Below are 19,670 nucleotides of genomic sequence, written 5' to 3'. Positions count from 1 at the left end.
GGTAAGTAAATTCTTATTTTTTCTCTGTGATTAGCAGTCACCATATACCTCTTGAATTCTCTGTTTGTGCTCATACACTGCACAGGGGGTTCTTGTTAAGGTATTAAGCTGCCAATATTGTACTGGGTTGCCCGTGAATTGAGCTTTCAAACATGTCAGCTACAAGGGGCGACAGAGCTGGGGCTGATCCCACATTGTGTAGTGGTGACACTGCAGACATACTAGAGGAAAACATAGCAGCAGAGGGTTCAGGTTCTGGGGGTTCCTTACCCCCCAGTAGAACTGTAGCAACGGGGGTTCATAATGACCCACCTTGGGCTACTTTCTCCACGTTATTAAGTACGCTGGTGACTAGACTTGCGCCCCCCTATGGGACCTCCTGTGCCGGTACAACCGCTTATGGTCCCTGCGGTTAATCCGCCTTGGGCAGATCAACTGTCCGCTCAGTTACAGCAATTGAACCACTCACTGACTAAACAGACGTCTAACCCTTGCCCGCCTAAGACCAAGGGGTCCTCTAAGCGGTCCATTACTTCCTCGCAATCCACCCACATCCCAGACACCTCATCTGATGAAGAAGGTGTATATACTGACCCCACAGACACTGATCCAGATCATTCTTATGGAGAATCGGTCTCTCAGGTGGATGTTCCTGACTTATTGGAGGCTATCAGGCTAATTCTTCAAATTACTGATGACCCAGAACCTGATGCTACCTCCAAGAAACCGGACAGAGAAGGTTATCAAACAAGTTTTATCTCATTCTGACCATTTAGTTGAAATACGTCAGGAATCCTGGGAAAATCCAGGAAAGAAATTCGCACCTCACAAGAAGATGCTGGCTCGCTATCCCCTCGCTGCAGAGCTAAGTAAAAATTGGGAAACACCCCGGCCAGTGGATTCGCAAGTGGTGCGGCTGGTGGTGTTCTCGGCTCTGCCTGTAACTACCGTCACTTCTCTAAAAGAACCAATGGATAAGTGTGTGGAGGGTTGCTTAAAAGCGATTTACACCCTAGCAGGTGCTGCGCATCGGCCCACTATTGCAGCAACATGGGCTGCAGAGGCTATTGAAGCGTGGGCTCAGGAGGTGGAAGCAGAGCTGCCATCCAACTTTTCTGATAATGCTAGACAATGTCACTCGTATATTGTCACAGCATCTCATTACATTAAGGAGGCGGCTTCTGATGCCGGTATTCTGGCGGCCAAGGCTTCTACTACGTCCATTTTGGCTCGCCGGATTCTCTGGTTACGGTCCTGGTCTGTGAATCTGGACTCTAAAAAAAACCCTGGAGGTGCTCGTTTTTAAGGGAGACATTCTTTTTGGAGAGGACCTCAACAAGATAGTGGCTGACGTAGCTTCTGCTAAAACAGCGTGTCTGCCTAGTACTGCTTCTTCGGTACCTAAGTCTAAGAGTACTTCCTTTCGCTCCTTTCGTCCTTCAGGTAAAGCAAAAGGTCAGGCGTACCCGAAACAGGCTCGCACTTCCAAAACCGCTAAGGCCAAACCTAAACGGGCCTGAGCTGCCCATCAGCCTGCTTCCAAAACGGACAAGCCTGCTGCATGATGGTGCGGGCCTCCCTCTGGGGGATACCAGGGTGGGGGGCCGACTTCTATGGTTTACCCAGGAATGGTTGAAGACCATTTCTGATGCCAGGGTAGGGGAAGTCGTCACTCGAGGTTACGCCGTATCCTTCAAGAATCGTCCCCCTCATTGATTTTGCCTGACAGACGTCCCTTCGGATCAGGTGAAGGCAAAAACTCTTCATTCGTTGGTACAGTCCCTCCTGGACACAGCAGTGGTAGTACAGGTGCCTCTGGCTCAGAGAGGCAAGGGTTACTATTCACCACTATTCCTAGACCCGAAACCGAATGGGTCCCCTCGGCCCATTCTCAACATCAAGGCCTTCAACAAATTTGTGAGAGTCTTCAAGTTTTGTATGGAAACCCTTAACTCTATTGTTCTGGATTTGGAACCAGGGGATTATATGGTCTCCCTGGACATACAGGATGCTTACCTGCATATTCCTATTGCAATGTCGCATCAGCAATATCTGAGGTTTGCTGTTGGCAACCTCCATTACTAATTTCGGGCGTTACCTTTTGGCTTGACCATGGCCCCGCGAGTCTTCACCAAGGTCATGGCGGTAATGACGGCTGTATTCCGCCGTCAAGGAGTCAGGATCCTCCCTTATCTGGACAACTAGTTGATCCTGGCAAATTCACCAGAAATTCTCCTACGCCATCTGGATCTGACGCTCTAGTTTCTGCAAGCCCACGGGTGGCTCATCAACTGGAAGAAATCTTCCCTGGTTCCTGCGCAGAGCATGGTGCACCTGGGGGCCGTATTAGACACTCACAACCAGCGGTTGTTCTTGTCTCACGAGAAGGTCCTAAAACTTCAGGACAGGATGCTTCCTATCTCGTCCGCAAGTGTTGATACATTCGGCGATGCAAGTGCTACGTCTCATGGTGTCGGCCTTCGACATGGTGGAGTACGCTGAATTCCATTCCCGCCCTCTACAGAAATTGATTCTTGCCAAGTGGGACGGCCTGCCTCACCAGATCAGGTCTTTTATGATCTCCTTGTCTCTGGAGACCCGTCTGTCACTGAGCTGGTGGCTTCAGGACCAACGATTGAGCAGGGGTCGTCTCTTCTGGATCTACAACTGGGTCCTTCTGACAACGGATGCCAGTCTTGAGAGGTTGGGGCGCGGTGTTGGAGCAACACTCCCTTCAGGGTCGGTGGACCAAGGAGGAGTCTCTCCTCCCGATAAACATTCTGGAACTGAGGGCGGTGTTCAATGCTCTGAACTTGGCCCAGCATTTAATACAGAACAGACCTGTTCAAGTACAGTCGGACAGCGCCACCACGGTGGTGTACATAAATCATCAAGGCGGCACTTGTATCCGCATGGCAATGAGGGAAGTATCCAGAATCCTTCAGTGGGCAGAAAGCCATCTGCCAGCCATATCGGCAGTGTTCATCCCGGGAGTCCTAAACTGCGAAGCAGATTTCCTCAGTCGTCATGGCGTACATGCCGGAGAGTGGAGCCTCCATCCAGAAGTATTTCAACTTCTAGTGGACAAGTAGGGCCTCCCAGATGTGAACCTGATGGCGTCTCGACACAATCACAAGGTTCCGGTCTTCGGAGCAAGGACAAGGGATCCTCAAACAGCGTTCGTGAACGCTCTGGCAATTTCATGGAACTTTCGGCTGCCGTACGTGTTCCATCCGGTGTCACTCCTGCCCAGAGTTATAAGGAGGTTCAAATAAGAAGGAGGTATCCTACTTCTGATCGCTCCAGCGTGGCCCAGACGGCATTGGTTCTCAGACCTCCAGGGTCTCTCGTTGGAGCGTCCTCTTCTGCTTCCACAACGACCAGACCTCCTCGTTCAGGGCCCTTGTGTTTACCAGGATTTTGCCTGTCTGGCTTTGATGGCGTGGCTCTTGAAGCTTCCGTACTAAGGGCCAAGGGTTTTTCTGAGGCAGTCATTCACACTATGTTGAAGGCCCGTAAGCCGGCTTCTGCTCGGATTTACCATAGGGTCTGGAATTCTTACTTTGCTTGGTATGCATCTAATAATCTTGACGTTTACAACTTTAGTACGGCCAAACTTTTGGCCTTTCTGCAATAGTGCCTGGACTTGGGTCTTCGTCTGGCCTCCATCAAGGTTCATATTTCTGCCTTGTCGGTTTGGTTTCAGAGAAAAATTGCCACTCTGCCTGATGTTCATACGTTCACTCAGGGTATGTTACGTATTCAACCTCCTTACGTCCCGCCTTAGGCTCCTTGGGATTTGTCAGTGGTTCTGGAGGCTTTACAAGAGTCTACGTTTGAGCCTCGTGAATCTGCAGACCTTAAGTGGCTTTCCCTTAAGGTATTGTTTCTGCTGGCTATTGCCTTTGCTAGACGAATGTCGGATTTGGGTGCTTTGTCTTGTAGGTCCCCCTATCTGATTTTTCACTGTGACCGTGCAGTTCTTAGAACACATCCCGGGTACCTACCTAAGGTGGTGTCTTCTTTCCACCTTAATCAGGAGATTGTGTTTCCGGCCTTTGTCTCTCCTGAATTGTCTTCCAAAGAGCGGTCTTTGGATGTGGTACGGGCTCTCCGTATCTATGTGAAGAGGACAGCTCCTATCAGGAAGTCTGATTCTCTCTTTTTACTGTTTGGTTTTCACAAACGTGGCTCGCAAGCAAACCCTGGCCAAATGGATTAGAATGGTGATTGCACATGTTTATGTACAGGCTGGCCTTCCAGCTCCTGCTACCATCAAGGCCCATTCTACTCGGTCGGTTGGACCTTATTGGGCGGCCCGCCGTGGTGCGACCCTTGAACAATTGTGCAAGGCGGCTATGTGGTCCTCAGTGAACACATTCATAAGGTTCTATGCCTTTGATACATCCGCCTCCCAGGATGCTTCCTTTGGTTCTTGTGCCCGCTACAGTGCTTCCCTTCCCATGAGGAACTGCTATAGGACATCCCCGATGTTATTCCCTGTGGAGCCCAGTGTACCCCGCAGCAGAAAACGAGATTTATGGTAAGAGCTTACCGTTGTTAAATCTCTTCCTGCGAGGTACACTGGGCTCCACAGGGTGCCCAGCCTGATCACTTAGCTTCTTTGGGTTTGTATGGCATTAGCCGCTGACACCTTCTCCTGTCCTGAGAATGTGGTGTATGTGGCTATTAACGGTTGTCGTCTCTTTTTGGCCGCTACTGCATTGGGCTGGTTAACAAAACTAAGCTCCTGTGCACGGAGGCGGGGTAATAGAGGAGGCAGCACTATGCATTCTGGGAACAGTCAAAGCTTTTAGCCTGTTGGTGTGTCGGATAAAGATCCTAGTCTACACCCCGATGTTATTCCCTGTGGAGCCCAGTGTACCTCGCAGAAAGAGATTTAACAACAGTAAGTTCTTACCATAAATCTCTGGGGGTTTTTAAATACATTTATTTACTTTTCATTACACTATATTAGGCCTGGCCAACTTGTGACTCTCCAGCTGTTGTGAAACTACACATTCCAGCATTGCCTACACAGTTTTAGCATACCCTAATAGCAAAAATGTGGCAGGGCATGCTGGGACCTGTAGTTTCACAATAGTTGGAGAGCCACAGGTTGGCAAGGCCTGCTTATATGCTCTCTATTTTGGCAATCACTAAGATGCTCTCTGTATAGCATGGTGATCATTAAGATGCTCTCTGTATTACATGGCGGTCACAAAGATGCTCTTTGTTTTGTATATTTTAATGAAATGTGATTGTAGTCACTGTACTTGTATGTAAAAACATGTTGCCATGATGTACAGAAGTGAATAAACCACTGTAGTATACATGTGCCTTTACGGACAAGAAAAAGTTTTATCATTTGAAAGTTTATATAATAATTACATCTTTAAATACCTTTTTTTGTTTTAATATGTGTCTGTTCTTAATATATTTAATAACATGGACATTTGTTAAGGTCTGTAATCTTACATTACACAGTTCATGTTTGTTGTTTCAGTTCTCTGGAATATTTGCTAGAATAGTCTTAGATTTTTCTGAGTCACTGCACATTACAGTGGGTGTATTTAGATTTCAATACAAAGTTGTATGTCACTAAACGGTGTACTCTTTTAACAGGTTAATGTTAAAGATCTTGACCTAAAGTTTGCACACATTCAAATAACTTATGTGAAGCCATTCTTAGAAGAACAAGAGCTCTCTGATAGGAAAACAGATTTTGAGAAGAATCACAATATCAGCCGATTTGTTTTTGAAACACCGTATACTCTGTCAGGCAAAAAACATGGAAGCGTGGAAGAGCAATGCAAGAAAAGAACAATCTTAACAAGTAGGTGATCTTACATAGTTCTGCAGATTCACTGCCAGTTATTTGTAAAGGGAAACTGCACTTTGGACCTTATTCAGAGGTCTATTCATAAAGCAGTGAAAAGTGTGGAGAAGTGAGCCAGTGGAGAAGTTATCCATGGCAACCAATCGGCATTGAAGTAACATTTATAATTTGCATACTATACAATTATACGTAGCAGCTGATTGGTTGCCATGGGCAACTCTCCACAAGCTGACTTCTCCACTCTTTTCACTGCTTCATGAATAGACCCTTCAGTAAGAGTAGAATCTGCTAGTCTTGCGGTCGCATGCTGGGGGCCGCCCATCATAGGGCAAGGCTGCCCAGCATGCTACCCAGCGCCCGCCAACTGCGATTGCACTGCAGTTAGAGCATGATCGTAGAAACTAAGGAAGCCTCCTGCCGGCGCAGCCTGACAGGAGTCCTGCTGAATTTTTTTCGATCAGAGCAGCCGCCCGGAAAATGCCGCCGACACGCCCCTGTTTCCTTGGCGCCACCTCGTCCATTGCCGCCCGCCCCGCAAACAAAAATGTGGTTGATAGAAGCATAGATAATGTCACTTTTGCGCTGTGCATTTACAATTGTATAAATGAGCCTCTGCATTAGGGGTGGGTATACAGAGCATTAGTGGCAGAACAATGTGGGAGGTAAATCATCAATACTGTAGCTAGGTTACTCTCGGCCAGAGGCGTCTGTCACCTAAATGACACCAAGTGTAGCACCTCTGAGTCCTCCTGCAAAAATGGGTCGTGGCTTCGCGGAAGTGGCGTGGCTTCACGTCCTGATCCTCCATTTTCTTCACATGGGTGGTCCGGGGTCTGCAGTCGGAGACTGCTGTGCTGCAGTGACGGCTCCTACACTATGACAGGAGGCGGGTGCTGCAAGTAATGCTACAGTGCAGCACCCGGCTCCTGTCACTACGCAGGAGCCTGCATTTGGTGTCACCCATCGGCGAGTGATACGCGGGTACCCCCTTGTGATGCCACTGCTCTCGGCCCCAGATGTTCTCCATATCTTACCTTCTATTACACAATAATTCCTTCAACATTTGCATAAAATGTGAAGTTTTTGTTCAGTAGAATGCAGGTTTACAGTAGCAGGATGTACGGTAACATTTATGGCTTATCTAATAGCTCTATCTAGGGAGATGGTTATCACATGCTTCCACTGAAATGAATGGGTGAAGCTGTGACGTGTAACATGTTGCACCACAAGCCATGAACTAAAGTCTGCTCCTTCTGTAAATTCCTTCTGAACGGAAAACTTGTATGGAGCAGTAAGATAAAATTATGCATGCCAAAAGATGGCATGTAATGCAATAAACACTGGGGTTAGTGATAACTTTCTTGTTCATTTATTTCAATGCAAAATAATTCTATTAATCTAACTTCAATCCATTTAGTGGATTTTGATCTACATACAAGTAATAAATATGTCTTTCAATGATAACCGTTTGTTTTCCAGCATCAAACTCTTTTCCATATGTGAAGAAGAGAATACCGGTTATCTACGAGCACCAAGTTGACCTGAAGCCAATAGAAGTGGCCATAGACGAGATAAAGGACAAGACTGCAGACCTGCAGAAGATCTGCTCATCTGTGGAAGTGGATAAAATCCAGCTGCAGCTTAAGCTACAGGGCTGTGTATCCGTGCAGGTAAGCCTGGACCCACAACCAAGGGCGTAGCTACCATAGGTGCAGGGAGTGCAGCTGCTATGGAGCCCAGAGCTGAGAGGGGCCCACCTTCCCTGTCACAGTTACATGTGTTATACACAAGGGCGTAGCTACCATAGGTGCAGGCAATGCAGCTGCTATGGGGCCCACCTTCCCTGTCACAGTTACATGTGTTATACACAAGGGCGTAGCTACCATAGGTGCAGGGAGTGCAGCTGCTATGGGGCCCAGAGCTGAGAGGGGCCCACCTTCCCTGACACAGTTACATGTGTTATACACAAGGGCGTAGCTACCATAGGTGCAGGCAATGCAGCTGCTATGGGGCCCACCTTCCCTGTCACAGTTACATGTGTTATACACAAGGGCGTAGCTACCATAGGTGCAGGGAGTGCAGCTGCTATGGAGCCCAGAGCTGAGAGGGGCCCACCTTCCCTGTCACAGTTACATGTGTTATACACAAGGGCGTAGCTACCATAGGTGCAGGCAGTGCAGCTGCTATGGGGCCCAGAGCTGAGAGGGGCCCACCTTCCCTGTCACAGTTACATGTGTTATACACAAGGGCGTAGCTACCATAGGTGCAGGCAGTGCAGCTGCTATGGGGCCCACCTTCCCTGTCACAGTTACATGTGTTATACACAAGGGCGTAGCTACCATAGGTGCAGGGAGTGCAGCTGCTATGGAGCCCAGAGCTGAGAGGGGCCCACCTTCCCTGTCACAGTTACATGTGTTATACACAAGGGCGTAGCTACCATAGGTGCAGGCAGTGCAGCTGCTATGGGGCCCAGAGCTGAGAGGGGCCCACCTTCCCTGTCACAGTTACATGTGTTTTACACATTTTTCACCATTGGGTGGTGCATAGGGGCCCTTACAAAATTTTGCCTTTTGGCGTACATATCTAGTTACGCCCCTGGACCTGCTCATTGTACTGTGGTATAAAATTAACTGGAGGGCATCATAATTTTACATACAGTAATATGAACTGGGGCACAGTATGAAGTGGAGGCACTATAGTGTGGCATAATATGAGCACTGGGGACACTGTATATAGTAATGTGAATTAGGGGTACTGTATTGCATAATGTGGACATAAACAGTACTAAACAAGGGCAGCACTATGGGGCTTAACATTAACAAAGGCACTATTGTAGTTCAGTAAATAAACTAGGGCACTATTATATGGCATACAATAAACAACTGCTGCAGAGAGATATCTCTCTAGAAGCATTGGGGCAGGGGCCCCTTCAAAATGTTGTTATGGGGCCCACAAAGTTCTGGCTACGCCCCTGCCCACAACTGAGCTTCATATTTGTCTTCCTATGTAAAAGGTTACATTTATAACATGTGGGTTGCATGAGAGAAACTAGGGGGGTATATTTACTAAAGTGCAGGTTTATAAAAGGGGAGAATGTTGCCCATAGCAACCAATCAGATTCTAGCTATTATATTCTAGAAGGTGCTAGATAAATTAGTAGAATCTGATAGTTTATACAAATAATTATCACTTACCTAGAACCTAATAATACAATGGATAATTGTTTACTAATAAATCATGACTTTTATTACATTACTTAAAATGTACATGTATCAATCAGCAAAAAATATTTAAAAAATGTAGGGAGTGAAAGAAGAAATAAGTGATTAAAAAATACTGAGGCAGCTGTATTAAGCCTGGAGAATGTTAGTAGATGATGCACTCTGTACCTGTCTCCTTCTACCATAGAAGCCTATGGGCGCATCCCCTGGTGTTTGTCCCCTTGTGCCAGTGTCTCTCGAAGGCGGAGCTTAGTGTATGTGTATGCTGTGATCCTCCATCTTAGAGTGAGTTAGTAAGCGTGCTGAGCAGAGCTCAGAGAGAGAGAGAGAGAGGGAGACTTACAGTGCTTCCTGCTTGTATCACGGCCCCGGAATTGTCACAGAACCGGGCGGCGCACCTTCTTCACAGCGGGAGTCAGACTGCACAGCTGTGTAGTCCTCTGTCACGCAGCCACACAAACAGACTGATAAATACCGCTACCAATGCTGTGTTACCTTGTCTGATATAAGGGGCCAATTACCTATGACAATAATACATCCAAGTCACCTGTGTGTTTACTGAATAAACCTGCATTACTGTTTAAGTTCATTAAGTGTGTAGACTGACGTCACTACACCAGGCACTCCTCTCTACTCTGCCAATATGTTATGGGCCCAGTCCCGTGTCCCAGACCCGTGTGCCTACAAAATTAACCCCTGAGTGTTCTTAAGTAATAACACAGATAAAGTTTAAAGTGACATTTTATACAAGTGCAGAAAGGATGTATAACACAGGACACAGTATGAACTTTGCTAATCTAAAAGGTTCAGAGAACTGTGCTACATGGAAGTTTACCATAGTGATGCAGCTTAAGTGGGAAAAGTTGTGGAAGGTCACACTAGACCCAGGAGCAGGTCCAAACTCAGATGACGTAGACAGAGCCATCGGGACGATAGGTTTAGCTGTGGGGCAGCATGTCTATTCAATAGTCAGCGGGAAAGTGTCAGCTAAGGACATGTGGACAGCCCTGCAAAATGCGTATAAAGATAAAGGTCTAATGAGAAGGATAAGTTTGAGGCGCATGCTATATGGAACGAAACTGAGTGTTTGCAAGGACATGAATGATTACATTGATATTGTTGATAGCTCAGCATTTGGCATCTGTGGGGGCACAGGTGGACGAGGAAGAAGTGGCAATGGCTATGTTACAGAATCTGACGCCAGAATTTGATTTTTTTTTTTGGGTGGTTGCTTTAGAGTCAAATGACACTAAGCTGAAAGCGGAGATTGTAAGGGCCGATTTGCTGCAGTTCCAAGAACGTATTCCTGTCGAGACCATAGCTGAGGGTTCTGCCTTGATCATAAAGGGCACAAAGTCTAAAAAGCACAAATTCAAATGTTTTGTATGTCACAAGATAGGACATAAAGCTTCAGTTTGCAGAATGAGAAATTCCAGTGGTGCGCAAAAGCAGTGTGACAAGCCAAACAAGTCAGCACTGAATGTAGCAGATAGTCACAGGAAGGATTGCTGGTACATGGTCTCGGGGGCCACTAGACATTTCAGTTGCAATAAGCATTGGTTCAATTCTTTAACACGTGTGTACCCACTACAATTGCAGGGATTGGAAATAAAGGGCCTAATTCAGACCTGATTGCTGGGAAGCGATTATTGCAGTCCTGCTATCATATAGTCACCGCCTACAGGGGGGTTGTATTTTAGCTGTGCGTGTGTGCGTTCGCACGTGTAGCAGAGCTGCACAAACTGATTTTGTACAGTCTCTGCACAGCCCAGGACTTACTCAACCGCTGCGATCGCTGCAGCCTGTTCGGGACAGGAATTGACGTCAGGAACCCTCCCTGCAAACGCTTGGACATGCCTGCGTTTTCCCAAACACTCCCAGAAAACGGTCAGTTGCCACCCAGGAATTCCCTCTTCCTGTCAATCTCCTTGAGTTCGTCCGTGCTACATATTGGAGCTGATTGGCTGGTGTGTTATCACCTTGCACTTATCACTGCTTTATGCCTTCTCCAGTCTTAATACATCTGCCCCATTGTGTACTATACCTACAATTTGAACATCTTGTAATTGGTGTTGGCCAGGATAAATGTAAGTAATATCAATAGAGTTTATTCCCTTCTAGTATTGTATATCAGTGTAGGGAATGCTGGCGATATAGATGAATGAGATATTCTTTGTTCTAAAATATTTTCTAATACAGTACAATGCACCGCTGTGTATATTATTATCTGATGTATTTTTGTAGCTCTTACTATATTTGGTTACTATTACTATTTAAGATAGCCCCCATGTGGGTGGTCTGTGTACATTGCTGATTATCTCAACCTCAGAATGTGCCAGTACGGGGGATGCTGGTAATATGGCTGAGTAAGGAAGAGTCTGCTGTATATTTATATATATATCCGATACAGCGCAGCGTTGTGTGTAATCAGCAATATATATATTTAGCAACGTGTATTTGATTAATTAGTGTTGTTATGTGTTAGAACTGTCATTCGAGTAATCCATAAGTAGTATGTAAAGTCTCTGCTACAGGATAGTAGTAGGGCGGTAGTGTCTACTACAGGAGACACTATTTATAACCATGCTACAGTAACTGGTGATATTTCCTCAAATAGTGTATGAATAAAAAGGCCTCACATAGAGGATAAAATAGCAAAATATAACACAAGAATCCATCAAAAAGAGTCCAATAAAATAGGCACATAAAAAATCCACATCACATAATTTTTCAGGTAAAATTCCCCTAGTTTGGAAACCACTACCATCCCAGAAAAATTATAATAAGGATTACTGGCTGAATACCCGTGCTTCCCTACGGAATTTCAAGTATTTCCGTGCATGTAACTTTAATTTTGAAGGACTTCCTGGTAAACTACATTTCTCTGACGTCCTAGTGGATGCTGGGAACTCCGAAAGGACCATGGGGAATAGCGGGCTCCGAAGGAGGCTGGGCACTCTAGAAAGATTTAGGACTACCTGGTGTGCACTGGCTCCTCCCACTATGACCCTCCTCCAAGCCTCAGTTAGATTTTGTGCCCGGCCGAGGTTGGATGCACACTAGGGGCTCTCCTGAGCTCTTAGAAGAAAGATAGTCTTAGGTTTTTTATTTTCAGTGAGACCTGCTGGCAACAGGCTCACTGCAGCGAGGGACTAAGGGGAGAAGAAGCGAACTCGCCTGCTTGCAGCCGGATTGGGCTTCTTAGGCTACTGGACACCATTAGCTCCAGAGGGATCGACCGCAGGCCCAGCCTTGATGTTCGGTCCCGGAGCCGCGCCGCCGTCCCCCTTACAGAGCCAGAAGCAAGAAGATGGTCCGGAAAATCGGCGGCATGAAGACATCAGTCTTCACCAAGGTAGCGCACAGCACTGCAGCTGTGCGCCATTGCTCCTCTCACACTTCACACTCCGGTCACTGAGGGTGCAGGGCGCTGGGGGGGGGGGCGCCCTGAGGCAGCAATAAAAACACCTTGGCTGGCAAAAATACCTCAATATATAGCCCCAGGGGCTATATATGAGGTAAATACCCCTGCCAGATTCCATAAAAAATCGGGAGAATAGGCCGCGGAAAAGGGGCGGAGCTATCTCCCTCAGCACACTGGCGCCATTTTTCCCTCACAGCTCCGCTGAAAGGAAGCTCCCTGGCTCTCCCCTGCAGACTACACTACAGAAAAGGGTAAAAAAGAGAGAGGGTGGGCATTAAATTTGGCGCAGTATATAGTTTATATTAAAAAGCAGCTATAAGGGACATAACTCAGTTAGTCCCTGCCTTATATAGCGCTCTGGTGTGTGCTGGCATACTCTTACTCTGTCCCCCCAAAGGGCTTTTGTGGGTCCTGTCCTCTATATAGAGCATTCCCTGTGTGTGTGGAGTGTGTCGGTACGGCTGTGTCGACATGTTTGATGAGGATAATGAGGTGGAGGCGGAGCAGATGCCTTTAGAAGGGATGTCACCCCCTGGGGGGCAGACACCTGAGTGGATGAGCTTATGGAAAGAAATGAGTGCACGTATAGACTCATTACATAAGAAATTTGACGACATGCCGACTGTGGGACAGCCGAGTTCTCAGCTCGTGCCTGTCCAGGTGTCTCAAAAGTCATCAGGGGCTCTGAAACGCCCGCTATCTCAGATGACACAAGTAGATGTCGACACGGATACTGACACCAGTGTCGACGACGATGAGTCACATTTAATGCCCATTAAGGCCATTCACTGCATGATTGAGGCAATGAAAGAGGTGTTAAATATTTCTGATTTACATCCAGGTACCACAAAAAAGGGTATTATGTTTGGGGAGAAAAAACTACCTGTAGTTTTTCCCCCGTCAGATGAATTAAATGAAGTGTGTGAAGAAGCGTGGGCTTCCCCTGATAAGAAATTGGTAATTCCTAAGAAGGTACTAATGGCGTTCCCTTTCCCGCCAGAGGATAGGTTACGTTGGGAAACACCTCCTAGGGTGGATAAAGCGCTCACACGTTTGTCTAAAAAGGTGGCTCTACCGTCTCAGGATACGGCCGCCCTTAAGGAACCTGCTGATAGAAAGCAGGAGGCGATCCTGAAGTCTGTATATACACACTCAGGCATTATACTTAGACCAGCTATTGCGTCAGCATGGATGTGCAGTGCTGCCGCTACGTGGTCGGATAAACTGTCAGAAAATATTGACATACTAGACAGAGACACGATTCTGCTAACAATTGACCATATCAAAGACTCAGTCTTATATATGAGAGATGCACAGCGGGAAATCTGCCGGCTGGCATCTAAAGTAAGTGCATTGTCCATCTCTGCTAGGAGATGCTTATGGACTCGCCAGTGGACTGGAGATGCAGATTCCAAAAGGCACATGGAAGTTTTGCCTTATAAGGGGGAGGAATTATTTGGGGATGGTCTCTCCGACCTAGTTTCCACAGCAACGTCTGGGAAGTCAGCATTTTTACCCCATGTCCCCTCACAGCCTAAGAAGGCGCCATTTTATCAGGTTCAGTCCTTTCGAACCCAGAAAAACAAGCGGGGAAAAGGAGGGTCTTTTCTGTCTAGAGGCAGAGGTAGGGGAAAAAGGCTGCAACAAACAGCAGGTTCCCAGGAGCAAAAGTCCTCCCCCGCTTCCTCTTCCAAGTCCGCCGCATGACGGTGGGGCTCCACAGGCGGAGCCAGGTACGGTGGGGGCCCGCCTCGTGAATTTCAGCGATCAGTGGGCTCGCTCACAGGTGGATCCCTGGATCCTTCAAATAGTATCTCAGGGGTACAAGCTGGAATTCGAGGCGGCTCCACCCCACCGGTTCCTAAAATCTGCCTTGCCGATTGCTCCCTCAGACAGGGAGGCGGTGCTAACAGCGATTCACAAGCTGTATTCCCAGCAGGTGATAATCAAGGTACCCCTACTTCAACAAGGCCGGTGTTACTATTCCACACTATTTGTGGTGCCGAAACCGGACGGTTCGGTGAGACCCATTTTAAATTTGAAATCCTTGAACACATACATAAAAAAATTCAAGTTCAAGATGGAATCGCTCAGGGCGGTTATTGCAAGCCTGGAGGAGGGGGATTACATGGTATCCCTGGACATCAAGGATGCTTACCTGCATGTTCCCATTTACCATCCTCACCAGGAGTACCTCAGATTTGTGGTGCAGGATTGCCATTACCAATTCCAGATGCTGCCGTTTGGACTCTCCACGGCACCGCGGGTATTTACCAAGGTTATGGCGGAAATGATGATACTCCTTCGAAAAAAGGGAGTTTTAATTATCCCATACTTGGACGATCTCCTAATAAAGGCACGATCCAAGGAACAGTTGTTAGTGGGAGTAGCACTATCTCAGGAAGTGCTGCGCCAGCACGGCTGGATTCTGAATATCCCAAAGTCACAGCTGGTCCCGACGACACGTCTAATGTTCCTGGGAATGATTCTGGACACAGTCCAGAAAAAAGTGTTTCTCCCGGAGGAGAAAGCCAGGGAGTTGTCTTCTCTAGTCAGAGACCTCCTAAAACCAAAACAGGTATCGGTGCATCACTGCACGCGGGTCCTGGGAAAGATGGTAGCTTCTTACGAAGCAATTCCATTCGGCAGGTTCCATGCCAGAATTTTTCAGTGGGACCTGTTGGACAAGTGGTCCGGATCGCATCTTCAGATGCATCGCTTGATAACCCTGTCCCCAAGAACCAGGGTGTCTCTTCTGTGGTGGCTGCAGAGTGCTCATCTTCTGGAGGGCCGCAGATTCGGCATACAGGACTGGGTCCTGGTGACCACGGATGCCAGCCTACGAGGCTGGGGGGCAGTCACAAAGGGAAGAAACTTCCAAGGACTATGGTCAAGTCAGGAGACTTCCCTTCACATAAATATTCTGGAACTAAGGGCCATTTACAATGCCCTAAGTCAAGCAAAATCCCTGCTCCTACACCAGCCGCTGCTGATCCAGTCAGACAACATCACGGCAGTCGCCCATGTGAATCGACAGGGCGGCACAAGAAGCAGGATGGCAATGGCAGAAGCCACAAGAATTCTCCGATGGGCGGAAAATCATGTACTAGCACTGTCAGCAGTGTTCATCCCGGGAGTGGACAACTGGGAAGCAGACTTTCTCAGCAGGCACGACCTCCACCCGGGAGAGTGGGGACTTCATCCAGAAGTCTTCCAAATGATTGTAAATCAGTGTGTCTGGGACTCGGGGTCGACAGCACAAAGGTCGACACACTTTAGGTCGACGCCAATTGGTCGACACACATTAGGTCGACAGGGTCAAAAGGTCGACATGGGAAAAGGTCGACATGAGTTTTTTATGTTTTTTTTGTGTCGTTTTCTTCGTAGAGTGACCGGGAACCCGAATTAGTGCACCGCGTCCCCTGGCATGGCTCGCTTCGCTCGCCATGCTTCGGGCATGGTGCCTTCGCTCCGCTTCGCTCGGCACACTTTACCGTTCCAATCGTAGTCCACGTGGATCGTTAAGTATGAAAAGGTTCAAAAAAAGAAAAAAATCGTGAAAAACTCATGTCGACCTTTTCCACGTCGACCTTGTTCCTGTCGACCTTTTGACCCTGTCGACCTTTTGACCCTGTCGACCTAATGTGTGTCGACCAATTGACGTCGACCTAAAGTGTGTCGACCTTTGTGCTGTCGACCTGGAGTCCGGATACCAAATCAGTGGGGTCGTCCACAGGTGGATATGATGGCGTCCCGCCTAAACAAAAAACTAGAGAGGTATTGCGCCAGGTCAAGTGACCCTCAGGCGATAGCTGTGGACGCTCTAGTGACACCGTGGGTGTACCAGTCAGTTTGTGTTCCCTCCTCTACCTCTCATACCGAAGGTATTGAGAATAATAAGAAAGCGAGGAGTAAACACAATTCTCGTGGTTCCGGATTGGCCAAGAAGAGCGTGGTACCCGGAACTTCAAGAGATGATCTCAGAGGACCCGTGGTCTCTGCCGCTCAGACAAGACCTGCTACAGCAGGGGCCCTGTCTGTTCCAAGACTTACCACGGCTGCGTTTGACGGCATGGCGGTTGAACGCCGGATCCTGAAGGAAAAGGGCATTCCGGAGGAAGTCATTCCTACGCTTATTAAAGCTAGGAAAGAGGTTACAGCAAATCATTATCACCGCATATGGCGGAAGTATGTTGCATGGTGTGAGGCCGAAAAGGCCCCAACAGAGGAATTTCAACTAGGTCGATTTCTGCATTTCCTGCAAGCAGGAGTTAATATGGGCCTAAAACTGGGCTTCATTAAGGTACAGATCTCGGCTCTGTCGATTTTCTTTCAAAAAGAACTAGCTTCAGTACCTGAAGTTCAGACATTTGTTAAAGGAGTGCTGCATATTCAGCCCCTGTTTGTGCCCCCTGTGGCACCTTGGGATCTCAACGTGGTGTTGAGTTTCTTAAAATCACATTGGTTTGAGCCACTAAAAACCGTGGATCTGAAATATCTCACGTGGAAGGTGGTCATGTTATTGGCCTTGGCTTCTGCCAGGCGAGTATCAGAATTGGCGGCTTTGTCTTGTAAAAGCCCTTATCTGATTTTCCATATGGATAGGGCAGAATTGAGGACTCGTCCCCAGTTTCTCCCTAAGGTGGTGTCAGCGTCCCACCTGAACCAGCCTATTGTGGTGCCTGCGGTTACTAGGGACTTGGAGGACTCCAAGTTGCTAGACGTTGTCAGGGCCCTGAAAATATATCTGACTCGCTGTTTATCCTGTATGCACCCAACAAGCTGGGTGCTCCTGCTTCTAAGCAGACTATTGCTCGCTGGATTTGTAGTACAATTCAGCTTGCACATTCTGTGGCAGGCCTGCCACAGCCAAAATCTGTAAATGCCCATTCCACAAGGAAGGTGGGCTCATCTTGGGCGGCTGCCCGAGGGGTCTCGGCTTTACAACTTTGCCGAGCAGCTACTTGGTCAGGGGCAAACACGTTTGCAAAATTCTACAAATTTGATACCCTGGCTATGGAGGACCTGGAGTACTCTCATTCGGTGCTGCAGTGTCATCCGCACTCTCCCGCCCATTTGGGAGCTTTGGTATAATCCCCATGGTCCTTTCGGAGTTCCCAGCATCCACTAGGACGTCAGAGAAAATAAGAATTTACTCACCGGTAATTCTATTTCTCGTAGTCCGTAGTGGATGCTGGGCGCCCATCCCAAGTGCGGTTTATCTGCAATACTTGTACATAGTTATTGTTAACTAAATCGGGTTATTGTTGAGCCATCTGTTGAGAGGCTCAGTTGTTTCATACTGTTAACTGGGTTTCATATCACGAGTTGTACGGTGTGATTGGTGTGGCTGGTATGAGTCTTACCCGGGATTCAAAATCCTTCCTTATTGTGTACGCTCGTCCGGGCACAGTGTCCTAACTGAGGCTTGGAGGAGGGTCATAGTGGGAGGAGCCAGTGCACACCAGGTAGTCCTAAATCTTTCTAGAGTGCCCAGCCTCCTTCGGAGCCCGCTATTCCCCATGGTCCTTTCGGAGTTCCCAGCATCCACTACGGACTACGAGAAATAGAATTACCGGTGAGTAAATTCTTATTTTTTAGTCTTTCTTTCAGGCTGGAGAATGTTCAGACTGTCAGAGGAGCTGACTATGGAATAGGCACCATACAACTGGCCATGGGAAAAGCAGTCACTCCTCAGATCCACACCAGCCACTTTCAAACTCCGACCCTTAGCTTTGTTAATGGTCATGGCGTAGCAGTCCATTATCGGAAACTCCAGCCATTTGAGCTGGAAATGGTAGTCTGATGGGATCAGGGGAATTCTAAGAATGAAGACGGTTTCGGGTGGATGCTAAAGAAGCCCCTAACAATCCTCCAATTTAAAATGAAACAAAAATTTCTGTAAAAGAATCATTAAAAAATGGTTGTTTTTAAACCTAGATTAACATGCTGCTATAAATATATACACCTGGATTAAGAGATATGGAAAAATGTATTAAATAACACATTTCACCCCTTTGGAGGTGGACTTTTGAAAAGCCCATTCTTAGTGGGTGCCTACGTCACAAAACAAAGCTACTGTCCAAATTTCAAGTTCCTAGTCCTCATGGTTCTGTAGATTTCGTGATGAGTCAGTGAGTCAGTCAGTGGTATTTGGCTTTTATATATCTAGGTTATAGTGTCTCCACATGCAAGGGGCCATTTGAGGCACTGGATACCTCAAAGGATTGTCGTGTGAAGTATTTATATAGTTGAACTATAGAAACCTTTATGTGAACATCAATCACTTATTGCAGGTGAGAATTTATTCTCAACCTTATGTTTGCTTGAAGAGAACTTTCAGGAGTGTTCTTCACCATTTTGTTTTCTTCTTTCTTCTATGCACTGGAAACACGAGAGGAAGGATATTGCCAACTACAGTTTCAAGGAACACCCTATATAAACTACCCTTTCTTTAAGGGAAGGACATTAAGAGAACAACACTTCATGTGCCTTTTGTATTTCATGGTATCAAATTATATTGAATGTCTCAGATTAATATTTATAATGGGAGGTTATGTACATAAATGGGTGAGGTAGCTTGCTGTATTGCCTTTTGTTGCCCTGACTCCTGTACAGGTGGTCAGTGTATTATAAGTAGACCAGGAGATGAATAGAATGTTTCATAACTTGCTGCCATGTATCATTGATGTATACTGTTACAGTGTTAATTACATTAATAATATCACATGGCAAATGGTTAATCTTTAGTAGGAGCTGGCGGCACTGTTACCACAGCTTATTCATTGTCACGGCTGCCATCTGAACAGCCTGTGTATTGTGGTAAGAAGTCTTATCTTAGTAATAAGGCTTATCTCATTCTGCACATAAACGTTTATTATATATGGATATTATTCCAATGGTAATTACATGAACGATATCACCTGGCAAGTGGTTAATCTTTAGTAGAAAAAGCAGGCACTGTTACCGCAGCCTATTTAATGTCACTGCGGCCATCTGACCACCTCACGGACTGTAGTAATAAGTCTTATCTCAGTCCGCGCATAGGTTGATGTTCCAAGAATTGTTGGTGTTTGTTTTAATGTATCAAAAGGTAATGATTATACATAGCAAGTACTGTCCCCGCAGTATATCAGTGCCACGGTTTTTGTCTGGGTAGCCGTGACATTGGCTAGGCTGCAGTAAC

At 46.9% G+C, this 19,670-nt stretch overlaps 1 protein-coding gene across 2 annotated transcripts in view; it reads left to right on the top strand.

Annotated features, from left to right (window-relative positions):
* The window catches only part of DOCK11 (dedicator of cytokinesis 11), a 981,167-nt gene that overhangs the window by 884,258 nt on the left and 77,239 nt on the right, over positions 1–19,670 (top strand). For both annotated transcript variants that reach the window (XM_063937505.1, XM_063937504.1), the window contains 2 exons: positions 5,626–5,836; positions 7,319–7,509. In XM_063937505.1, coding sequence (XP_063793575.1) covers positions 5,626–5,836; positions 7,319–7,509 — 402 coding nt within the window. The remainder of the gene's footprint in view (positions 1–5,625; positions 5,837–7,318; positions 7,510–19,670) is intronic.

Source organism: Pseudophryne corroboree, chromosome 8 (assembly GCF_028390025.1).
Source record: "Pseudophryne corroboree isolate aPseCor3 chromosome 8, aPseCor3.hap2, whole genome shotgun sequence".
NCBI lineage: Eukaryota > Metazoa > Chordata > Amphibia > Anura > Myobatrachidae > Pseudophryne > Pseudophryne corroboree.
Note: the sequence above shows the minus strand (reverse complement) of the source record. Positions and strands in the feature narration are given on the sequence as shown.